The sequence below is a fragment of the Argopecten irradians genome, chromosome 12 (genome assembly GCF_041381155.1).
Source record: "Argopecten irradians isolate NY chromosome 12, Ai_NY, whole genome shotgun sequence".
NCBI classification, from domain to species: Eukaryota; Metazoa; Mollusca; class Bivalvia; order Pectinida; family Pectinidae; genus Argopecten; species Argopecten irradians.
This window is the reverse complement of record NC_091145.1, coordinates 1,604,655-1,632,586: the sequence shown is the minus strand read 5'-3', so window position 1 is coordinate 1,632,586 and position 27,932 is coordinate 1,604,655. Positions and strand designations below refer to the sequence as shown.

Sequence of the window (27,932 nt, the reverse complement as noted above, 5' to 3'; positions counted from 1 at the left end):
AACAGGAGCAGACGATTTGTATTTTTCTCCAGTTACAAAAGTTACGTACTTTACACCATTACCACCATTGAAAAGATTGAGCTTCTAATTTCACTTCAAGTTAAAAATATGAAAAATAATTAATTGCATCCCGAAAAAATTCCGTGACACTACTGATTGCGCATGCACAAAAGGCGAATTAAATTATTTTACATTATTTTTTTCTGTTAATTAGGCATATATATACACGATTAAACACCAATTATTGTTCAAATGATTACCAGGTAACATCATTTATGCTGTCGGCGGTGGGGCATCTTTAACTATTTGTGACATTTTTGGTACACAAAGTTACAGGTTACCTACCTTTACACATAAAAACTGTTCCGTGGTAACTATTGGTCCAATGTAAAAAAAATAAATATAAAAATCATAAACTTTTTATATAATAGAATCTATTCAGACATTGGTTGTAGATTGTCTATAATCTATACAGACACTGGTTATGTTTATGATCTATACAGACATTGGTTGTATCAAGGATTTATAAGTGAGAAGGATTCGTGACTGTCTCTTTACATTACTAAACACCACGCGAGATGCCTATGAACCGGGAATAAAAACCGTTTTTCTCAACAAATACTTGTCTTATCGAGTCAAACGAAACACCATTGTAAAGGTTATTAAATTTCACGACGTATATTACTTGCTTTAAAGACGGAATATTTAGAGGATATGTCTTAATTTTTTGTTAAAAAAGATCGACAGCTCATGAAATGACAGCCCCGCTTCAGAAAGTAAGACGGTAACCATCGCACCCGCAAGCTACATCAAAGGCTGCGCCGGCGGATATCAAAGGAAAATCAGTCGTCGCCCAACGTCACGGTCAGTGCACTAACACAAAAGCGCCTGCCTTGGACTTCCCCAAAACGCAGTGTGACTTATCCTTCTCATATACGTCCTTGGTTGTATATTGTCTATAATCTATACAGACATTGATTGTAGATTGTCTATAATCTATACAGACATTGCTAGTAGATTGTCTATAATCTATACAGACATTGGTTGTAGATTGTTAATGATCTATACAGACATTGGCTGTAGATTGTCTATAATTTATACAGACGTTGATTGTAGATCGTTTATGATCTATACAGACACTGGTTATAGATTGTCTATAATCTATACAGACATTGGTTGTAGATTGTCTATATTCTATACAGACATTGGTTGTAGATTGTCTATAATCTATACAGACATTGGTTATAGATTGTCTATAATGTATACAGACATTGGTTGTAGATCGTCTATAATCTATACAGACATTGGTTGTAAATTGTCTATAATCTATACAGACATTGGTAGTAAATTGTCTATAATCTATACAGACATTGGCTGTAGATTGTCTATAATGTATACAGACATTGGTTGCAGATTGTCTATAATCTATACAGACATTGTAGATTGTCTATAATCTATACAGACATTGGTTGCAGATTGTCTATAATCTATACAGACATTGGTTGTAGATTGTCTATAATCTATACAGACATTGGTTATAGATTGTCTATAATGTATACAGACATTGGTTGTAGATTGTCTATAATCTATACAGACATTGGTTGTAGATTGTCTATAATCTATACAGACATTGGTTGTAGATTGTCTATAATCTATACAGACATTGGTTGTAGATTGTCTATAATCTATACAGACATTGGTTATAGATTGTCTATAATGTATACAGACATTGGTTGTAGATCGTCTATAATCTATACAGACATTGGTTGTAAATTGTCTATAATCTATACAGACATTGGTTGTAGATTGTCTATAATCTATACAGACATTGGTTGTAGATTGTCTATAATCTATACAGACATTGGTTGTAGATTGTTTATGATCTATACAGACATTAGTTGTAGATTGTCTATAATATATACAAACATTGGTTGTAGATTGTCTATAATCTATACAGACGTTGGGTGTAGATTGTCTATAATTTATACAGACATTGGTTGTAGATTGTCTATAATCTATACAGACATTGGTTGTAGATTGTCTATAATCTATACAGACATTGGCTGTAGATTGTCTATAATTTATACAGACATTGGTTGTAGATTGTTTATGATCAATACAGACATTGGTTGTAAGATTGTCTATAATCTATACAGACATTGGTTGTAGATTGTCTATAATCTATACAGACATTGGTTATAGATTGTCTATAATGTATACAGACATTGGTTGTAGATCGTCTATAATCTATACAGACATTGGTTATAGATTGTCTATAATCTATACAGACATTGGTAGTAGATTGTCTATATTGTGTATAATCTATACAGACATTGGTTGTAGATTGTCTATAATGTATACAGACATTGGTTGTAGATCGTCTATAATCTATACAGACATTGGTTGTAAATTGTCTATAATCTATACAGACATTGGTAGTAAATTGTCTATAATCTATACAGACATTGGCTGTAGATTGTCTATAATGTATACAGACATTGGTTGCAGATTGTCTATAATCTATACAGACATTGTAGATTGTCTATAATCTATACAGACATTGGTTGCAGATTGTCTATAATCTATACAGACATTGGTTGCAGATTGTCTATAATTTATACAGACATTGGTAGTAGATTGTCTATAATCTATACAGACATTGGTAGTAGATTGTCTATAATATATACAAACATTGGCTGTAGATTGTCTATAATTTATACAGACATTGGTTGTAGATTGTCTATAATCTATACAGATATTGGTTGTAGATTGTCTATAATCTATACAGACATTAGTTGTAGATTGTCTATAATATATACAAACATTGGCTGTAGATTGTCTATAATTTATACAGACATTAGTAGTAGATTGTCTATAATTTATACAGACATTGGTTGTAGATTGTTTATGATCAATACAGACATTGGTTGTAAGATTGTCTATAATCTATACAGACATTGGTTGTAGATTGTCTATAATCTACACAGACACTGGTGATGTTTATGATCTATACAGACATTGGTTGTAGATTGTCTATAATCTATTCAGACATTGGCTGTAGATTGTCTATAATGTATACAGACATTGGTTGTAGATTGTCTATAATCTATACAGATATTGGTTGTAGATTTTCTATAATCTATACAGACATTGGCTGTAGATTATCTATAATGTATACAGACATTGGTTGTAAATTGTCTATAATCTATACAGACATTGGTAGTAGATTGTCTATAATTTATAAAAACATTGGTTGTAGATTGTCTATAATCTATACAGACATTGGTAGTAGATTGTCTATAATCTATACAGACGTTGGGTGTAGATTGTCTATAATTTATACAGACATTGGTTGTAGATTGTCTATAATCTATACAGACATTGGTAGTAGATTGTCTATAATCTATACAGATGTTGGGTGTAGATTGTCTATAATTTATACAGACATTGGTTGTAGATTGTCTATAATCTATACAGACACTGGTAGTAGATTGTCTATAATCTATACAGACATTGGTTGTATATTGTCTATAATCTATACAGACATTGGTTGTAGATTGTCTATAATCTATACAGACATTAGTAGTAGATTGTCTATAATTTATAAAAACATTGGTTGTAGATTGCATGGATCATTTTACAGGGTAATAATAGTCAGAATAAGTCATATGCTGTACTATAGATAAGGTTAAAACTGTTTAATACTATACATGTACATAAGTATGTAATCGCTTTTAAAAGTATTTAAAGGTATTGATAAAAATAATACATTGATGCAACCATAAAATTAAATCACTAAATGAATAATAATTAATACACAACATCTATCTTAGACATACACACTAAATTGATTCCATCAATAAATGATCTTATATCACAATGAATGTGCTGAAGTACATAGGGTTAGGTAGTGAATTTCTGATATTCACATACATGTCCTGTAAACATGGAATTTTACATGAAGGTTGTTTGATCATGAAAATCGTAAAGAACAAAATTTTTGATGAAAGGACTCCATCTAATGAATAATGACCTTTGTATATATACCTTACGGATATCTCCTTTACCTGGTACTTATTTGGTAATAAAGGCACTTATATTATACACAATATTTAAATCAAAACACACACACATTTCAAACACTGGTCTATAATATCTCCCTGAGATTGGTTACTAATTATCTTGATAACTTGTCCTTAATAACAAAGACAAGAAGTAAGACTGAAGGCTCTGTATGCATCATCAGACAATCAGGTAGTTTGGCCCTTTGTACATCAGAAGTATCAAGTAATGGTATATTGTATGGCTTGGAAGTTGAGTGTCATTCTTTTATATAAATCGTCAAAGAAGTCTCTGCAAGCCTGTGATTGGTCTTTTATTTCTCCTGAACTGTCTTCAGTTTAACTATGACATAGTCCAGGGGTGGATATCACAACAGTGATAGTAACCCTTGTAATATCAAGGATGCTAAAACAGCAGAAAATACTGTACATTGTTTGTAGATTTTGTTGAACACCTTTAATATCACTAATGACGATGATTGAATGTTATCCTTGGTGAGATAATGTATGATCGATCAGCAGTAACATCAGCTCTGTTTGGTCCGGAGTTCGCCCCTGAATTTTAGAATGGCCTTGGTCTTAGATCCTGGTCTGTCCAGGTTGATGGCATGACCACAGCGAGAAATGATGTCTACAGATTGACAGTTTGGTAGCTTTTCCTGCAGCACCTTGGCTCCTGACACATCAATCACCTAAAATTACAAGGATTGTAGTTTAAATTACATGCTGTATCATTTTAGAGGTTTTTTTAAATGATCAATAATCACACATCAATCTCTGCCCTATTATCCTACAGGACCAAAACTGCCCATAATGTATTTTATCACATAATCTGCCTGATATCCAGTCATATGGCTTGTGTAATAGTTTTGCATATGTCACTAGTGTAATATGACCTGGAGCAATTCTCATGGGCTGAAAATTCACTGTGAAGTGAAGAAAGAAACAATGTCAGGAAAAATGATATGACCTCAGGATTTCAACGACAACAGGAGAACATGGTGGCCTCTGCTGGATTTTCGGAATACATTTTGACGTGAAATTCTTAGAAATGAAACTTGTTGTAATAATGTGATAAAAAGTATCTTGAATATGTGTTCATTTCATATGAGATTCTATGAAACTCTTGTGATTTTAATTATTGCTCCCCGTGGCTTGCAAAAATGAGAACTTCTTCATTTTCATAAATACTTACATGAAATGAACACTAACTTAAGATCCTTTAAGTTTGAAATCATAAAAAATATAACTTATCAAAACCGGATGTGACTGGGACCAGCATATATGGCCGTAATAGCCAGGTTTCTGAATTATAAAGGTTTTAATAACTATAAATTAATAAGGAAAATATCATAATACAAGATTTTGAGGTCCCAAAACGATGTGGGTAAAGTACAATTTACTGTAGATTCGTCCCACCTCAGGTGATTATGTCATCATGAAACTCACATCAAATGATGGCGTCACAATCACAGGAAGATGGGACTAATCGATAGTAAATTGTACTTTACCCACGCCGTTTTGGGATCTCGAAACCTTCGTATTATGCCGGAATACAAAGGGATCTGGACTGAGGGATCAGACAAGGGCCGGTTTGGACTGAGGGATCAGACAAGGGCCGGTTTGGACTGAGGGATCAGACACGGGCCTGTTTGGACTGAGGGATCAGACAAGCGCTGGTTTGGACTTAGGGATCAGACAAGGGCCGTTTTGGACTTAGGGATCAGACAAGGGCCGGTTTGGACTGAGGGATCAGACAAGGGCCGGTTTGGACTGAGGGATCAGACACGGGCCTGTTTGGACTGAGGGATCAGACAAGCGCTGGTTTGGACTTAGGGATCAGACAAGGGCCGTTTTGGACTTAGGGATCAGACAAGGGCCAGTTTGGATTGAGGGATCAGACAAGGGCTGGTTTGGACTTAGGGATCAGACAAGGGCTGGTTTGGACTTAGGGATCAGACAAGGGCCGGTTTGGACTTAGGGATCAGACAAGGGCCGGTTTGGATTGAGGGATCAGACAAGGGCCGGTTTGGACTGAGGGATCAGACAAGGGCCGGTTTGGACTTAGGGATCAGACAAGGGCCAGTTTGGACTTAGGGATCAGACAAGGGCCGGTTTGGACTTAGGGATCAGACAAGGGCCGTTTTGGACTTAGGGATCAGACAAGGGCCAGTTTGGATTGAGGGATCAGACAAGGGCCGGTTTGGACTGAGGGATCAGACAAGGGCCGGTTTGGACTTAGGGATCAGACACGGGCCTGTTTGGACTGAGGGATCAGACAAGCGCTGGTTTGGACTTAGGGATCAGACAAGGGCCGTTTTGGACTTAGGGATCAGACAAGGGCCAGTTTGGATTGAGGGATCAGACAAGGGCTGGTTTGGACTTAGGGATCAGACAAGGGCTGGTTTGGACTTAGGGATCAGACAAGGGCCGGTTTGGACTTAGGGATCAGACAAGGGCCGGTTTGGATTGAGGGATCAGACAAGGGCCGGTTTGGACTGAGGGATCAGACAAGGGCCGGTTTGGACTTAGGGATCAGACAAGGGCCAGTTTGGACTTAGGGATCAGACAAGGGCCGGTTTGGACTTAGGGATCAGACAAGGGCCGTTTTGGACTTAGGGATCAGACAAGGGCCAGTTTGGATTGAGGGATCAGACAAGGGCCGGTTTGGACTGAGGGATCAGACAAGGGCCGGTTTGGACTTAGGGATCAGACACGGGCCTGTTTGGACTGAGGGATCAGACAAGCGCTGGTTTGGACTTAGGGATCAGACAAGGGCCGTTTTGGACTTAGGGATCAGACAAGGGCCAGTTTGGATTGAGGGATCAGACAAGGGCTGGTTTGGACTTAGGGATCAGACAAGGGCTGGTTTGGACTTAGGGATCAGACAAGGGCCGGTTTGGACTTAGGGATCAGACAAGGGCCGGTTTGGATTGAGGGATCAGACAAGGGCCGGTTTGGACTGAGGGATCAGACAAGGGCCGGTTTGGACTTAGGGATCAGACAAGGGCCAGTTTGGACTTAGGGATCAGACAAGGGCCAGTTTGGATTGAGGGATCAGACAAGGGCTGGTTTGGACTTAGGGATCAGACAAGGGCCGGTTTGGACTTAGGGATCAGACAAGGGCCGGTTTGGACTTAGGGATCAGACAAGGGCTGGTTTGGATTGAGGGATCAGACAAGGGCCGGTTTGGACTTAGGGATCAGACAAGGGCCGGTTTGGACTGAGGGATCAGACAAGGGCCGGTTTGGACTTAGGGATCAGACAAGGGCCAGTTTGGACTTAGGGATCAGACAAGGGCCAGTTTGGATTGAGGGATCAGACAAGGGCTGGTTTGGACTTAGGGATCAGACAAGGGCCGGTTTGGACTTAGGGATCAGACAAGGGCCGGTTTGGACTTAGGGATCAGACAAGGGCTGGTTTGGATTGAGGGATCAGACAAGGGCTGGTTTGGACAGAGGGATCAGACAAGGGTCAGTTTGGACTGAGGGATCAGACAAGGGCCAGTTTGGATTGAGGGATCAGACAAGGGCCAGTTTGGACTGAGGGATCAGACAAGGGCCAGTTTGGATTGAGGGATCAGACAAGGGCCAGTTTGGACTGAGGGATCAGACAAGGGCCGAGAAAATGAAATATGTGGTATACCTGATCCTGTTCGCCCCATATAAGCTGACTAGGCACTGTGATCTTGTGGGCCATGTTCTCCAGTATAAAGGCATGCTCCCAGCTGGCAAGAGACTTAAATACTGTTGAACGATAAAGTTAAGGATGGCTATCATATCTCACTGCAACATTCAGAAACTTTCAGTATTTTTTCTCAATTTTTTAGTAAAAACTTGACTGAATAATTATGTGACTTTTTTGTGTATGCACCACAGTGGAACATATAGAATTATTATTATGAAATAATTAATGTAATCATAGATATCACATATTTCAAAACCAATGTTATTCTAGCGCTAATAATGAGATAACTTACAGCGAAAGAAGTACCTGTGGTACGGTTTCCTCATCTCAATAGCACCCTGTAGAATCTGTAAATACAAACCAAACATAAAAACAACGGATCCAGTTCCTTTGTTTTATAGTCAGTACATCAGTATAACATAAAAACAACAGATCCAGTTCTTTTATAGTCAGTACATCAGTATAACACAGAGAAATACATCAAAAGTGAAGTTATCCCTTATTTATATCTTAACTTCAGCATACCACAGACAAGCTAGGACAATCGGTGACCCCGATACAAAAAGCTCACCAAATGTTTAATCAAGTGGTCAAATGATCAATATAAAAATGTTCTCAGATAATGAATACATACAATATACAAACACATTGCATAATAGTCTTTAAAATGTAGCCTAACATTTGTCTGCTTACCAAATATCTACGATATATGCATGTTATTTGGCAAATGATGTAAAATCTGCTGAAAACTATATTTTTGGAAATATCTGGTTTTAATAAAGTTTAATCTGTTTTGTTGAAGTAAACAGTACATCTAAATCATTATAATAAACAATATGTATTGGAATTTCATAGCTGAATAGCATTTCTGATTCCTCACTACAATCCTACTTATAAAAAATAAGAGACATGTATTAATAGCAGACCTACCTGGTTTGTAAAAAAAAAATTTGGCTTGTAAAACTGAGCGAAGTTCAACATATTCATCATTTCCTCCGGGGTTTTGGGTATAAACAGACAGTTTTTGAGGATGGTTTCATCGTCACCGGTCTCCATGATTTCTCGAATCTTTATAGACACTTCACTATCCTTTGGTGTCTTCACTGTAGAAAAATAATTTGAGTTGTTTTGTTATTAATAAATTAGAAATGTCTTTTATATAATCAAATTAAGTGGAAAAACAAATATGGTAAATTATTACAGTACTCCGTCAAATGATCACCAGTCGATAATACAGCCAACTTAAACCTCAGTATGGGTATAGTCTGTCCTACAGGACAGCTGCTATAGGATTCCCTCACTAAGTCCTTGGTATTGTACCAAACCTGTCATAATGCTTCTTTAAAATTTGTACTTACAATATGTTATTAACATCATTTAAATGAAGATTACTGTTTTAATTAATATATATTTTAGTAATCTAACCAAGAATTACATTAATGAGCATGCTTTAAGTCCCAATATCCGTATATATATATGTCTATTTTTTTTCTTGATTTAGAAAAATTTTGAAAAAAAAGGAATTTCGACTGTTTTCACATGAAATTGCTTAAAATTGACGTCAAAAGCCTAAATAATCTGTCAATAACAAAAGTTTTTCTTGAAAGAAGCTATGACAAGTTTAAGACAAGGACATAGTCATTCAGATCCCCCGCCAATGGAGATATCAAAGCTGAAGTAAGTGTGATTGTGGAGACTTATGTGTATGAAAAAAAACAGGAAAAAGGAAGTTGAGCTGAAGAAAGATGGAGTATAATTCAAGTAGAGTGGGGCTGCAATTGTTGAATCAGGTATACAGCCTTGACATTTATATTAGACTATATACACAAAGATGGGTGGAGTTTTGCAAAGTAACATTTACCATTTACCATGATATTTTCAGCAATGTTTTAATGGTAACGGAAAAAGTGCAAAAAATGAAAACCTAAAATTAGCAAAAGTTACTACTAGACCATAAAAAGAATGTGTCTATGAAATTTTGTGGAAATATCTCTGCTGGTTTTAGAGTTATGCTCCAGAAATGAACCTGCTACAAAAATATGACATTTTCAGCAATGTTTCTATGGTTACAGAAAAAAGCACAAAAAGTGAAAATCTAAAAATAGCAAAAGGCACTACTAGACCATAAGAACAATGTGTCTATGAAGTTTCATGGAAATATCTCTGCTGGTTTTAGAGTTGTGCTCCGGAAACAATTCTTACACAAAAATCTGCCATTTTCAGTAATGTTTCCATGGTTACAGAAAAAAGTACAAAAAGTGAAAACCTTAAAATAGCAAAAGGCACTACTAGACCATAAGACTGATGTGCCTATGGAGTTCCGTGCATATATCTCAACCGGTTTTCCAGTTATGCTGCGGAAACGAACCTGGTACAAAAAAGTGTGATATTTTCAGCAATGTTTCCATGGTTACGGAAAAAGAGCAAAAAATGAAAACCTAAAAATAGCAAAAGGCACTACTAGACCATAAGAACAATGTGTCTATGAAGTTTCATGGAAATATCTCTGCTGGTTTTAGAGTTGTGCTCCGGAAACGATTCTTACACAAAAATCTGCCATTTTCAGCAATGTTTCCATGGTTACAGAAAAAAGTACCAAAAGTGAAAACCTTAAAATAGCAAAAGGCACTACTAGACCATAAGACCAATGTGTCTATGAAGTTTCGTGGAAATATCTCTTCAGGTTTTAGAGTTATGCTCCGGAAACGAACCTGGTACAAAAATATGATATTTTCAGCAATGTTTCCATGGTTACAGAAAAGATGCAAAAAATGAAAACCTAAAAATAGCAAAAGGCACTACTAGACCATAAGACCAATGTGTGTATGAAGTTTCGTGGAAATATCTCTACTGGTTTTAGAGTGATGCTCCGGAAACCATTCGTACGGAAGGACAGACAGACGGACGGACGTACGGATGGACGGAACCCATTTTGTATATCCCTTGCCAACTTCGTTGGGCGGGGGATAATAATGATTCAAGTAACAAAACAATTGTTTATGCCTTATCAGTCAACAGTGTTGGGACCAACCCTATAAACTATTTCCCAAGGCCAGGGGACTTACTCACTGGACAGATCATTGTGATTCTCTAGTATACGACTTACTCACTAGACATATCATTGTGATTCTCTATACGACTTACTCACTGGACAGATCATCATGATTCTCTACACGACTTACTCACTGGACAGATAATTGTGATTCTCTATACGACTTACTCACTGGACAGATCATTGTGATTCTCTATACGACTTACTCACTGGACAGATCATTGTGATTCTCTATATGACTTACTCACTGGACAGATAATTGTGATTCTCTATATGACTTACTCAATGGACAGATCATCGTGATTCTCTATACTACTTACTCACTAGACAGATCATTGTGATTCTCTATACGACTTACTCACTGGACAGATCATTGTGATTCTCTATACGACTTACTCACTGGACAGATCATTGTGATTCTCTATATGACTTACTCACTGGACAGATCATCGTGATTCTCTATACGACTTACTCACTAGACAGATCATTGTGATTCTCTATATATGACTTACTCGCTGGACAGATCATTGTGATTCTCTATACGACTTACTCACTGGACAGATCATTGTGATTCTCTATACTACTTACTCACTGGACAGATCATTGTGATTCTCTATACGACTTACTCACTAGACAGATCATTGTGATTCTCTATACGACTTACTCACTGGACAGATCATTGTGATTCTCTATACGACTTACTCACTGGACAGATCATTGTGATTCTCTATACGACTTACTCACTGGACAGATCATTGTGATTCTCTATATGACTTACTCACTGGACAGATCATTGTGATTCTCTATACGACTTACTCACTAGACAGATCATTGTGATTATCTATACGACTTACTCACTGGACAGATCATTGTGATTCTCTATATGACTTACTCACTAGACAGATCATTGTGATTCTCTATATGACTTACTCACTGGACAGATCATTGTGATTCTCTATATGACTTACTCACTAGACAGACCATTGTGATTCTCTATACGACTTACTCACTAGACAGATCATTGTGATTCTCTACACGACTTACTCACTGGACAGATCATTGTGATTCTCTATACGACTTACTCACTGGACAGATCATTGTGATTCTCTATACGACTTACTCACTAGACAGACCATTGTGATTCTCTACACAACTTACTCACTGGACAGATCATTGTGATTCTCTATACGACTTACTCACTGGACAGATCATTGTGATTCTCTATACGAATTACTCACTAGACAGACCATTGTGATTCTCTATACGACTTACTCACTGGACAGATCATTGTGATTCTCTATACGACTTACTCACTGGACAGATTATTGTGATTCTCTATACGACTTACTCACTAGACAGATCATTGTGATTCTCTATACGACTTACTCACTGGACAGATCATTGTGATTCTCTATATGACTTACTCACTAGACAGATCATTGTGATTCTCTATACGACTTACTCACTGGACAGATCATTGTGATTCTCTATATGACTTACTCACTGGACAGATCATTGTGATTCTCTATACGACTTACTCACTGGACAGATCATTGTGATTCTCTACACGACTTACTCACTAGACAGACCATTGTGATTTTCTATATGACTTACTCACTAGACAGATCATTGTGATTCTCTATACGACTTACTCACTGGACAGATCATTGTGATTCTCTATACGACTTACTCACTGGACAGATCATTGTGATTCTCTATACGACTTACTCACTGGACAGATCATTGTGATTCTCTATATGACTTACTCACTAGACAGATCATTGTGTTTCTCTATATGACTTACTCACTGGACAGATCATTGTGATTCTCTATACGACTTACTCACTGGACAGATCATTGTGATTCTCTATACGACTTACTCACTGGACAGATCATTGTGTTTCTCTATATGACTTACTCACTAGACAGATCATTGTGATTCTCTATATGACTTACTCACTGGACAGATCATTGTGATTCTCTATACTACTTACTCACTGGACAGATCATTGTGATTCTCTATATGACTTACTCACTGGACAGATCATTGTGATTCTCTATACGACTTACTCACTAGACAGATCATTGTGATTCTCTATATGACTTACTCACTGGACAGATCATTGTGATTCTCTATACTACTTACTCACTAGACAGATCATTGTGATTCTCTATATGACTTACTCACTGGACAGATCATTGTGATTCTCTATACGACTTACTCACTAGACAGATCATTGTGATTCTCTATATGACTTACTCACTGGACAGATCATTGTGATTCTCTATATGACTTATTCACTGGACAGATCATTGTGATTCTCTATACGACTTACTCACTGGACAGATCATTGTGATTCTCTATACGACTTACTCACTGGACAGATCATTGTGATTCTCTATACTACTTACTCACTGGACAGATCATTGTGATTCTCTATACGACTTACTCACTGGACAGATCATTGTGATTCTCTATACGACTTACTCACTAGACAGATCATTGTGATTCTCTATACTACTTACTCACTGGACAGATCATTGTGATTCTCTATACGACTTACTCACTAGACAGATCATTGTGATTCTCTATATGACTTACTCACTGGACAGATCATTGTGATTCTCTATACGACTTACTCACTGGACAGATCATTGTGATTCTCTATACTACTTACTCACTGGACAGATCATTTTGATTCTCTATACGACTTACTCACTGGACAGATCATTGCGATTCTCTATACTACTTACTCACTGGACAGATCATTGTGATTCTCTATACGACTTACTCACTGGACAGATCATTGTGATTCTCTATATGACTTACTCACTGGACAGATCATTGTGATTCTCTATACGACTTACTCACTGGACAGATCATTGTGATTCTCTATATGACTTACTCACTGGACAGATCATTGTGATTCTCTATACGACTTACTCACTGGACAGATCATTGTGATTCTCTATATGACTTACTCACTGGACAGATCATTGTGATTCTCTATGTGACTTACTCACTGGACAGATCATTGTGATTCTCTATACGACTTACTCACTGGACAGATCATTGTGATTCTCTATACGACTTACTCACTGGACAGATCATTGTGATTCTCTATACGACTTACTCACTGGACAGATTATTGTGATTCTCTATACGACTTACTCGCTGGACAGATCATTGTGATTCTCTATACGACTTACTCACTGGACAGATCATTGTGATTCTCTATACGACTTACTCACTGGATAGATCATTGTGATTCTCTCACTGGACAGATCATTGTGATTCTCTATACGACTTACTCACTGAACAGATCATTGTGATTCTCTATATGACTTACTCACTGGACAGATCATTGTGATTCTCTATACGACTTACTCACTAGACAGATCATTGTGATTCTCTATACGACTTACTCGCTGGACAGATCATTGTGATTCTCTATACGACTTACTCACTGGACAGATCATTGTGATTCTCTATACTACTTACTCACTGGACAGATCATTGTGATTCTCTATATGACTTACTCACTGGACAGATCATTGTGATTCTCTATACTACTTACTCACTGGACAGATCATTGTGATTCTCTATACGACTTACTCACTGGACAGATCATTGTGATTCTCTATACTACTTACTCACTGGACAGATCATCGTGATTCTCTATACTACTTACTCACTGGACAGATCATTGTGATTCTCTCACTGGACAGATCATTGTGATTCTCTATATGACTTACTCGCTGGACAGATCATTGTGATTCTCTATATATATATATGACTTACTCACTGGAAAGATCATTGTGATTCTCTATACTACTTACTCACTGGACAGATCATCGTGATTCTCTATATGACTTACTCACTGGACAGATCATTGTGATTCTCTATACGACTTACTCACTAGACAGATCATTGTGATTCTCTATATGACTTACTCACTAGACAGATCATTGTGTTTCTCTATATGACTTACTCACTGGACAGATCATTGTGTTTCTCTATATGACTTACTCACTGGACAGATCCTTGTGATTCTCTATACTACTTACTCACTAGACAGATCATTGTGATTCTCTATAAGACTTACTCACTGGACAGATCATTGTGATTCTCTATACGACTTACTCACTGGACAGATCATCGTGATTCTCTATATGACTTACTCACTGGACAGATCATTGTGATTCTCTATACTACTTACTCACTGGACAGATCATTGTGATTCTCTATACGACTTACTCACTAGACAGATCATTGTGATTCTCTATACGACTTACTCACTGGACAGATCATTGTGATTCTCTATACGACTTACTCACTGGACAGATCATTGTGATTCTCTATACGACTTACTCACTGGACAGATCATTGTGATTCTCTATATGACTTACTCACTGGACAGATCATTGTGATTCTCTATATGACTTACTCACTGGACAGATCATCGTGATTCTCTATAGGACTTACTCACTGGACAGATCATTGTGATTCTCTATACGACTTACTCACTGGACAGATCATTGTGATTCTCTATACTACTTACTCACTGGACAGATCATTGTGATTCTCTATATGACTTACTCACTGGACAGATCATTGTGATTCTCTATACGACTTACTCGCTGGACAGATCATTGTGATTCTCTATACTACTTACTCACTGGACAGATCATTGTGATTCTCTACACGACTTACTCACTGGACAGATCATCGGATTCTCTATATGACTTACTCTCTGGACAGATCATTGTGATTCTCTATATGACTTACTCACTAGACAGATCATCGTGATTCTCTATATGACTTACTCACTGGACAGATCATTGTGATTCTCTATATGACTTACTGGCTGGACAGATCATTGTGATTCTCTATATGACTTACTCACTGGACAGATCATTGTGATTCTCTATACGACTTACTCGCTGGACAGATCATTGTGATTCTCTATATGACTTACTCACTGGACAGATCATTGTGATTCTCTATAAGACTTACTCACTAGACAGATCATTGTGATTCTCTATACGACTTACTCACTGGACAGATCATTGTGATTCTCTATACGACTTACTCACTGGACAGATCATTGTGATTCTCTATACGACTTACTCACTAGACAGATCATTGTGATTCTCTATACGACTTACTCACTAGACAGATCATTGTGATTCTCTATATGACTTACTCACTAGACAGATCATTGTGATTCTCTATACGACTTACTCACTGGACAGATCATTGTGATTCTCTATATGACTTACTCACTGGACAGATTATTGTGATTCTCTATACGACTTACTCACTGGACAGATCATTGTGATTCTCTATACGACTTACTCGCTGGACAGATCATTGTGATTCTCTATACGACTTACTCACTGGACAGATCATTGTGATTCTCTATACGACTTACTCACTGGACAGATCATTGTGATTCTCTATACAACTTACTCACTGGACAGATCATTGTGATTCTCTATACGACTTATTCGCTGGACAGATCATTGTGATTCTCTATAAGACTTACTCACTAGACAGATCATTGTGATTCTCTATACGACTTACTCACTAGACAGATCATTGTGATTCTCTATATGACTTACTCACTGGACAGATCATTGTGATTCTCTATAAGACTTACTCACTAGACAGATCATTGTGATTCTCTATACGACTTACTCACTGGACAGATCATTGTGATTCTCTATACGACTTACTCACTGGACAGATCATTGTGATTCTCTATACGACTTACTCACTAGACAGATCATTGTGATTCTCTATACGACTTACTCACTAGACAGATCATTGTGATTCTCTATATGACTTACTCACTGGACAGATCATTGTGATTCTCTATACGACTTACTCACTGGACAGATCATCGTGATTCTCTATACGACTTACTCACTGGACAGATCATTGTGATTCTCTATATGACTTACTCACTGGACAGATCATTGTGATTCTCTATACGACTTACTCACTGGACAGATCATCGTGATTCTCTATACGACTTACTCACTAGACAGATTATTGAGATTCTCTATATGACTTACTCACTAGACAGATCATTGTGATTCTCTATACGACTTACTCACTGGACAGATCATTGTGATTCTCTATACTACTTACTCACTGGACAGATCATTGTGATTCTCTATATGACTTACTCACTGGACAGATCATTGTGATTCTCTATATGACTTACTCACTGGACAGATCATTGTGATTCTCTATACGACTTACTCACTAGACAGATCATTGTGATTCTCTATATGACTTACTCACTGGACAGATCATTGTGATTCTCTATATGACTTACTCACTGGACAGATCATTGTGATTCTCTATATGACTTACTCACTAGACAGATCATTGTGATTCTCTATACGACTTACTGGCTGGACAGATCATTGTGATTCTCTATATGACTTACTCACTGGACAGATCATTGTGATTCTCTATATGACTTTCTCACTGGACAGATCATTGTGATTCTCTATATGACTTACTCCCTGACAGATCATTGTGATTCTCTATATGACTTACTCAATGGACAGATCATTGTGATTCTCTATATGACTTACTCACTGGACAGATCATTGTGATTCTCTATAAGACTTACTCACTAGACAGATCATTGTGATTCTATCTATTACTTACTCACTGGACAGATCATTGTGATTCTCTATAAGACTTACTCACTAGACAGATCATTGTGATTCTCTATAAGACTTACTCACTAGACAGATCATTGTGATTCTCTATATGACTTACTGGCTGGACAGATCATTGTGATTCTCTATATGACTTACACACTGGACAGATCATTGTGATTCTCTATATGACTTTCTCACTGGACAGATCATTGTGATTCTCTATACGACTTACTCGCTGGACAGATCATTATGATTCTCTATACGACTTACTCATTGGACAGATCATTGTGATTCTCTATATGACTTACTCACTGGACAGATAATTGTGATTCTCTATATGACTTACTCACTGGACAGATCATTGTGATTCTCTATAAGACTTACTCACTAGACAGATCATTGTGATTCTCTATATGACTTACTGGCTGGACAGATCATTGTGATTCTCTATACGACTTACTCGCTGGACAGATCATTGTGATTCTCTATATGACTTACTCACTGGACAGATCATTGTGATTCTCTATATGAAATACTCCCTTGACAGATCATTGTGATTCTATCTATTACTTACTTGCTGGACAGATCATTGTGATTCTCTCGATCTCCTCTGGGTACTGAGCAGCATAAAGACCAGCTATCGATCCACCCATAGACAACCCCACCAAGTGGAATGGCTCTTTGTTCAGTCCAATGGCCTCTACAAACTTGAAATATAAACATTATCTCCTGTTAAACTGTAGTATTTAATCATCACCACAACAAGTGGCACCTCTCAATTTCTCTAACTGAAAAACTTAATATCAGAAGTAAGCAGAAGATGGTTCCAACATGGGTGCAGGGAAATTAGTTACAAACAAGGAATTCTCGATCAGGCATGCTGTATCATTTTCGGTCTGGAGATATCTCTCTAGTTCATGGTATTTAATTATACTGACTGATATAATGAACCTACTGACAATGGAGATTGTCCAGTATTAATTCTCTGTAACATTGTATTCTGTATGGTACCCTAGTACATTGATATTCTGTATGGTACCCTAGTACATTGATATTCTGTATGGTACCCTAGTACATTGATATTCTGTATGGTACCCTAGTACATTGATATTCTGTATGGTACCCTAGTACATTGATATTCTGTATGGTACCCTAGTACATTGATATTCTGTATGGTACCCTAGTACATTGTATTCTGTATGGTACCCTAGTACATTGTATTCTGTATGGTACCCTAGTACATTGATATTCTGTATGGTACCCTAGTACATTGTATTCTGTATGGTACCCTAGTACATTGATATTCTGTATGGTACCCTAGTACATTGATATTCTGTATGGTACCCTAGTACATTGATATTCTGTATGGTACCCTAGTACATTGATATTCTGTATGGTACCCTAGTACATTGATATTCTGTATGGTACCCTAGTACATTGTATTCTGTATGGTACCCTAGTACATTGATATTCTGTATGGTACCCTAGTACATTGATATTCTGCATGGTACCCTAGTACATTGATATTCTGTATGGTACCCTAGTACATTGATATTCTGTATGGTACCCTAGTACATTGATATTCTGTATGGTACCCTAGTACATTGATATTCTGTATGGTACCCTAGTACATTGTATTCTGTATGGTACCCTAGTATATTGTATTCTGTATGGTACCCTAGTACATTGATATTCTGTATGGTACCCTAGTACATTGATATTCTGCATGGTACCCTAGTACATTGATATTCTGTATGGTACCCTAGTACATTGATATTCTGTATGGTACCCTAGTACATTGATATTCTGTATGGTACCCTAGTACATTGATATTCTGTATGGTACCCTAGTACATTGATATTCTGTATGGTACCCTAGTACATTGATTCTGTATGGTACCCTAGTACATTGATATTCTGCATAGAAGTACCTAGTAAACTCAGGGCTGTGGAAAATCTTTGAGATGCACTCATCTGTCGGACAAGTGCTCCTCTAAAATCTACTAGTCCAAATGGCATTTTCACTTGCCCTCAATATTTTCCAGATGATTAAGCACATGTGACTATGTATTCAGTTGATTGTCACCTTTACAATGAGCAATAAACGAGACGTACATTGTATAATATAATTTAAGGTCCAGGTCGTAATCAGTGTCAGAGTTTTTTACTTGTCCGATGGACAAGTGTGCTGTCAACATCCAGTTGTCTAACGGCCAATTGCAAATTCCACTTGTATGGGCGACTGGATGAGTACATTTCCAATACCCTGGAACCAGGACCACTTGTCCAGTAAATACCCTAGTATATTATTATTTTGTATCAACGTACTTGATGAACAAGGACCCCTTGTCCAGTAAATACCCTAGTATATTATTATTTTGTATCGACGTACTTGATGAACAAGGACCCCTTGTCCAGTAAATACCCTAGAACATTATTATTTTGTATAGACGTACCAGATGAACCATGACCACTTGTCCAGTAAATAACCTAGAACATTATCATTTTGTATAGACGTACCTGATGAACCATAACCACTTGTCCAGTAAATAACCTAGAACATTATTATTTTGTATAGACATACCTGATGAACCATGACCACTTGTCCAGTAAATACCCTAGTACACATTATTTTTCTGTATGTAAGTACCTGATGAACCATGACCACTTGTCCAGTAAATACCCTAGTACACATTATTTTTCTGTATGTAAGTACCTGATGAACCATGACCACTTGTCCAGTAAATACCCTAGTACACATTATTTTTCTGTATGTATGTACCTGATGAACCATGACCACTTGTCCAGTAAATACCCTAGTACACATTATTTTTCTGTATGTATGTACCTGATGAACCATGACCACTTGTCCAGTAAATACCCTAGTACACATTATTTTTCTGTATGTAAGTACCTGATGAACCATGACCACTTGTCCAGTAAATACCCTAGTACACATTATTTTTCTGTATGTATGTACCTGATGAACCATGACCACTTGTCCAGTAAATACCCTAGTACACATTATTTTTCTGTATGTATGTACCTGATGAACCATGACCACTTGTCCAGTAAATACCCTAGTACACATTATTTTTCTGTATGTACCTGATGAACCATGACCACTTGTCCAGTAAATACCCTAGTACACATTATTTTTCTGTATGTATGTACCTGATGAACCATGACCACTTGTCCAGTAAATACCCTAGTACACATTATTTTTCTGTATGTAAGTACCTGATGAACCATGACCACTTGTCCAGTAAATACCCTAGTACACATTATTTTTCTGTATGTATGTACCTGATGAACCATGACCACTTGTCCAGTAAATACCATAGCACACATTATTTTTCTGTATGTATGTACCTGATGAACCATGACCACTTGTCCAGTAAATACCCTAGTACACATTATTTTTCTGTATGTATGTACCTGATGAACCATGACCACTTGTCCAGTAAATACCCTAGTACACATTATTTTTCTGTATGTAAGTACCTGATGAACCATGACCACTTGTCCAGTAAATACCCTAGTACACATTATTTTTCTGTATGTATGTACCTGATGAACCATGACCACTTGTCCAGTAAATACCCTAGTACACACATTATTTTTCTGTATGTAAGTACCTGATGAACCATGACCACTTGTCCAGTAAATACCCTAGTACACATTATTTTTCTGTATGTAAGTACCTGATGAACCATGACCACTTGTCCAGTAAATACCCTAGTACACATTATTTTTCTGTATGTAAGTACCTGATGAACCATGACCACTTGTCCAGTAAATACCCTAGTACACATTATTTTTCTGTATGTAAGTACCTGATGAACCATGACCACTTGTCCAGTAAATACCCTAGTACACATTATTTTTCTGTATGTATGTACCTGATGAACCATGACCACTTGTCCAGTAAATACCCTAGTACACATTATTTTTCTGTATGTATGTACCTGATGAACCATGACCACTTGTCCAGTAAATACCCTAGTACACATTATTTTTCTGTATGTAAGTACCTGATGAACCATGACCACTTGTCCAGTAAATACCCTAGTACACATTATTTTTCTGTATGTAAGTACCTGATGAACCATGACCACTTGTCCAGTAAATACCCTAGTACACATTATTTTTCTGTATGTAAGTACCTGATGAACCATGACCACTTGTCCAGTAAATACCCTAGTACACATTATTTTTCTGTATGTATGTACCTGATGAACCATGACCACTTGTCCAGTAAATACCCTAGTACACATTATTTTTTTGTATGTATGTACCTGATGAACCATGACCACTTGTCCAGTAAATACCCTAGCACACATTATTTTTCTGTATGTATGTACCTGATGAACCATGACCACTTGTCCAGTAAATACCCTAGCACACATTATTTTTCTGTATGTATGTACCTGATGAACCATGACCACTTGTCCAGTAAATACCATAGCACACATTATTTTTCTGTATGTAAGTACCTGATGAACCATGACCACTTGTCCAGTAAATACCCTAGTACACATTATTTTTCTGTATGTAAGTACCTGATGAACCATGACCACTTGTCCAGTAAATACCCTAGTACACATTATTTTTCTGTATGTAAGTACCTGATGAACCATGACCACTTGTCCAGTAAATACCCTAGTACACATTATTTTTCTGTATGTAAGTACCTGATGAACCATGACCACTTGTCCAGTAAATACCCTAGTACACATTATTTTTCTGTATGTATGTACCTGATGAACCATGACCACTTGTCCAGTAAATACCCTAGCACACATTATTTTTCTGTATGTACCTGATGAACCATGACCACTTGTCCAGTAAATACCCTAGTACACATTATTTTTCTGTATGTATGTACCTGATGAACCATGACCACTTGTCCAGTAAATACCCTAGTACACATTATTTTTCTGTATGTAAGTACCTGATGAACCATGACCACTTGTCCAGTAAATACCCTAGTACACATTATTTTTCTGTATGTATGTACCTGATGAACCATGACCACTTGTCCAGTAAATACCCTAGTACACATTATTTTTCTGTATGTATGTACCTGATGAACCATGACCACTTGTCCAGTAAATACCCTAGTACACATTATTTTTCTGTATGTATGTACCTGATGAACCATGACCACTTGTCCAGTAAACGAGATATCTTCATCTTCTTTGGGAGTACTACTATCCCCATGTCCAGGTAGGTCTAAGGCAATCACATGGTAGTCTGAGAGATTCTAGTCGTAAAAAATAAAAATTATAATACAATTACAAAATAAAGATAGGTATTCAGCATTACATATAAATACCTATTTTTAGTGTCATACTATCTTTCCAGAAATAGGGGTTAAATTCAGTAACTTATATATAGTGTGAATCAGTCTTGCACTCTCTGGAAAAACAAGAGGTCCAGAGGGCCTATATGGCTCATCTAGTTTGTTATACAAAAAAATGTTCTGCATACAGGTTCAGTATTTATTTCCTCAATGATTTTACAGATTTACCTCTAACTTCCCTATTGCGCCACATATCCCTCCTGTTCCAAATTTATATAAACTGTTCCCTATTCTCCAAGAAAGTTTCTGGTCAATTTTATTATACAGTCCCATCCTCAATACTCCATGAGTTACTATTACTGGCGTTTATTCACCCCTGATACCATATGGTCAGAAACATGTTTTTAAGCCAAAACAAAATTGGAAATATTTACATTTTCACTTTGTTTGAGTATATGATATTACGATGACAATATCTCAGAAGTAAAACAATGAAAAATAGCTGAAAGTAAATATCTTTTGTTGCATTTATTGCTGAACCAATTAATTGATTATGAAATTTTTTAATTGATTGTTTAAAAATGACGTATTAATACCAGTAAAAGCAGATACAGTCCACTAAACCTGCCAATATTATTATTATTATATAGTTAAAAAAAAACTAATAATATAAGCAGCTTCAGCAGACAAATGCAGATACTAGTGTTGGGAATCAGTTGCAATTTTATTATCGATCATCAGTTTTGTGTAACCAATCGATGAACGATTAAAAATATTTTTCTTTTGGTCCACTGAAGACTGGGTACGTTTTCCAGGAAAATCGTACAAACTTTATTCTCCACATGTTGCCATGTTCTCAGGTCATTTATGTTTACACAAATAAAATCATACTCCTCTAAACATTTACATTACTACGTATGCGCTCTTCAATTCGTTTAGAAGTTGATATTTGAAATGCTATGAGCAATTGTTTAGACAAGTTTTCTACAACATTTCTTGCATGTTTTACTGATCGGTTAATTATACACTTTTGTTTATCATGATGTCCGACAATTCTGATGAAACTCGATTACATATTTCTTACTCGATTAATTGGTCAATCACCCCAAACCAACGATACTTGACGAACACGATTAATAGGAACACCACTAGCAGATACTGCTAACTGTACATGCTGGGACAGACAGGATACATACCTTCACTAGGGGCACCCACATAAACTTGTCAGCCGAGAAGCCATGCAGCAGAAGGATAGAGGACTTGTCTGACCGCCTCCTGCCCCTTTCTCCATAACATAGGGAGTGGTCACCAAGCTTTACATACTGAATTTTCATCCCACTAAGCAGTACTGCTAGTCTGAAAGAGACAGAAAATACTAGAGAAACTGGCAATGATTGTGACAAATCAAGTCCATTACGCTAGTAATCTTTGGTTTGTATCATTATTGTCAAAATGACTGAGAAATCATGAGACAGGTGCTATCAATTTATCTCCTAATGTATCATTTTAAGGAATTTACCTAATTTATTTATTCCACGACATTGATCGCTAGGACAATATAATAAAGTTTGGTGGTATAGCTGTATATATTTTAAAAATGCTAACCGGATTAAAATCTTCAATATGCTTATTTAAATTAAATTTAATTTATCAAAAAGTGTAAGAATAATGAAGATACGGATTTTGATCAGATTACAAAAAGTAAACTATATTATTGTAAAGTGAAACATGGCTACATATTTATAATGAACATCTGGAGATCAACGAAATTCCTAGATACATATATACAAAGAAGCATAGTTTATTATACACATACTGATATTACCATATAGGAACCTGGACAGGTAATGGAAAATACTGTGATGGTAATTCATAATTTGTTGTATGCATACATGTACAGATGTTTTACCAACTGTATTCATAATATCAAATAACAAATAAATTTGTAACTATCTAAAAGCAGCCAGTACTACTACTAAATATTATACAAACTTTACCTCATGTACATCTGTACAACAAGAACCGGTCGGCTAAGGTAGAGAATGAGAGAGGCTGCAGTGACTGTTACCGTGGTGACCAGTACAGGGAACAGCATTGTTGTTGTCATGACATCCAGGACTGGGACAGACATGACTCAGTATATAATTAGCTTATATATCTGTAAAAACAACACATAACAATCTTTAGTTAAGGCTTAAATCATTCTCTAAATTATGAAACAATTTCTTAAAAAGGCATAATTGTATACATTACAGACTCACTATAGCTACAGTACAAATGTGAATTAATAATAATCAATGTTTAAATATATACCATGTGTTAAATCCATAAAACATGACAATCATTTGTGTTTTGAAATATAAATACATGTAATACACACATAATGATAATGTTTTTGTGTACTTTATACAAGAATCTTTTAAACTCCAGTGTCAGCAGCCTTCTAGCCTATACTGATATCTCAAGATCTTAGGTTACTGGGTTACTGTGTAAATTGGTCTATAGGCACATAGTGCTATTATTGTTATCAAACTGATACTAAGATAATATATAGACTTTATATCGGTCAATGGTGCGGAACAGATAAGATAACCATCTATTTAATATTATATGTCAATTATTTGTTTTTTATATTGCATCACAAACATAAATACATGTAGATCAATGTAATATACCTATATATTTCTTTTAGATTAATTTGTAATTCCTATAGCGCTCTAGCTCTGTATATTATACTCACTACACATTGCATTAGTAGAAATCAGACAAAATTGTCACTGCTCTTTTCTATAAGGGAAAATAAATGTCTTTTAAATTTATACATGTAAAGTTTAATGCAACAAACCAATTTAAGCTACAAGAATGAGATCCATAGTCACTTTGATATGACAGGTGATTGACACATCCTTTTTTGTCAATAAAATGCTAATTATTATATCTTTAGCCCAAGGGTTTGTTCCCTATATATTGGCGTAACTTTTCATTCCATGAATCAAAATGACTTTTGTATGTTTAATAATGATGAATTTGACCTTGATAACCTTAGGACATAATATTTACATTTTCACAGCAGTCTCACTATGTAACCTTACCAAGCGCAGTTGGCATTCATATTATAGACTATTGAAAGACATTTAATGCTTGAATATAATTAACATACCCAGTTTGGATGATAATAAAACAAAACAACACTTTAAGAATTATTAGTATAATATTAATAAATACAATTATTTATGGAAGACAGATCATGGGTGGTTTTCATTTACTTCATTAATTACTTTAATGAATAGCCTGGAGCAGTCAGCCACATGTTTAAATTATTGTAGAACAATCAATATTCAATATGTTTAAATATTTTATAATAATTAATGTAAAATTTGTACATTTGATACTATGTACAATTATGTAAATTAAATACTATCAAACATCTGTTTTTGACATAAAATAAGTAATTTAAAGTGAACAGTCGGGCATGGATGGCTAAAGTCGGTAAAAATGGTGTGAATGTATCCAGTATAATTTCTTATGAAATGGAAAAATAAAATCTCTCGTCAAAATCTGTCTGCGTACGAAGAAATTAATTTAAAGTATGGAAATTCTAAAACGTCCTCCCGGCTCACTATGTCCGTGGTTACATTTCCACGCAGCCTCGCTTTCAATGCTTTCAACTTTTCTTTACTTTAATGGTTAGAACTGGGAAACTAAGCAGAACTTGACAGTCGTATTAATATGTGAGAACTTTTGGAAGGCCAATGAACGCATTTAGACTGGTTTTCTTTGCCCGACTATTCACTTTAATAGTATGTAATTACTGGTATTAACAGAGAAATATTTTAATTAATTTATATTTAATTATGAACCACAAGTTTACTATAATCCAATAATAGCATAAACATATTTTTAAAGTGTATTTCAAGAGTATTTTTCATTTTAAAATAAAAAGGGTGATGCTACAAATTATTGACAAAACATAAAACTCCTATATGATAAAGTAAAACTATTAAAACAATATAAATCTTCAATACATAAGTAAAGATATACACTCTCAATTGTGTATATTCATAGAAAACACGCACCATACATAGATAAGTACCAGTATAAACTCCATTGTGTATACCAGTAAGTAAACAAATGAGACATAAACATTAGATCATATTCAGACAAACCTAGGACAAGACTTACATATGTAATTAATTTAATTAGTACATGTATATTCTACCTTGGCTTTAGAAAATTGTTCCTTTCAGGAAAACAATTATACAAAAATATAAGAAACCAATAGACTTTATTCAACCTTATATAAACAATGAATTGGATTCCCATGGGATTATTGGTGTCATAAAATTTGTACCAAAATTCCTGATTTTGTGCAAAACCAAACAAAATTTAGGTTGTTATTTGTTTGCTTGAGGACAAAACTGATAAACAGTTTTTGAGTAGGCACTGATTTTATAGGTTCGGTCGGGTTACCGGAAACACAAATATTTGTTTGAATGGCCTTAGCCATATGCAGGGTTGTGTCCAACCTGATTAATTTAGTGTTATTTATAAAAATAAAAATAAAATATCCGAAAACTGTTACACAATCTATTACGTTATCATTGATTGTTTTGTGAAAATACAGATAAAGGTAGCATGTTACTCAGTCATAAACAAATCAATATATCGATCAGAAGATCAATCGAGTGTCCGATTTCCTTTACCACATTTCTTGTCTTCTGTTGTTGTGTATCATACACACTTTTCATATTTGTTTTTTCAATGGAAATAATACAGGAATCAATTTAACTTACAAATATATCCAATATCCAACAAGTTGGCTACTTCGTAGATTGAAAATTACTGGTTAAGGATGTCGAAACATCGATTGTTTCCTTTCCTGTGTTTATCCTGTTACGTGAAATTACAGCATTGTCAACTTCCTTCCAACCGGATATTGATTTCTGAACTCTAATATTGCCATCGGTACTGTTAATATTCCGGATTTTTTTTAGTAAAGTTTACAATCTATTTAGGGACACGTGCTTTTGTTTGAAATGGCACTCTTTTTTATTTTTATTTTATTTTGAAAAAAGAGTTATCTACAAACGGCAAAACAACATATTTTTATCGGGAATCACAATAATTTATGTTATTCATAAAAT

The 27,932-nt window shown here is 35.9% G+C and overlaps 1 protein-coding gene across 1 annotated transcript; it reads right to left on the bottom strand.

The window, feature by feature from the left end:
- LOC138336150 (monoacylglycerol lipase abhd6-A-like) lies at window positions 1-27,733 on the bottom strand. The gene is made up of 9 exons (XM_069285480.1): window positions 27,582-27,733; window positions 24,786-24,946; window positions 23,985-24,144; window positions 22,636-22,749; window positions 18,059-18,191; window positions 8,679-8,851; window positions 8,041-8,095; window positions 7,707-7,807; window positions 1-4,753 (listed from the first exon to the last, which is right to left on the bottom strand). The coding sequence occupies exons 2-9, from the start codon at window positions 24,917-24,919 to the stop codon at window positions 4,589-4,591; spliced, it is 1,035 nt and encodes a 344-aa protein (XP_069141581.1). The 5' UTR covers window positions 24,920-24,946; window positions 27,582-27,733; the 3' UTR covers window positions 1-4,588.
- Window positions 27,734-27,932: the final 199 nt, after the last annotated feature.

Coding starts and splice junctions, on each gene's coding strand:
- LOC138336150 (XM_069285480.1), bottom strand. CDS start 24,919: ATGTCTGTCCCAGTCCTGGATGTCATGACAACAACAATGCTGTTCCCT. Junction 18,192..22,635: donor AAGTGGTCATGGTTCATCAG/GTACATACATAC, acceptor TTATATTTCAAG/TTTGTAGAGGCCATTGGACT. Junction 7,808..8,040: donor CCACAGGTACTTCTTTCGCT/GTAAGTTATCTC, acceptor ATCGTTCAACAG/TATTTAAGTCTCTTGCCAGC.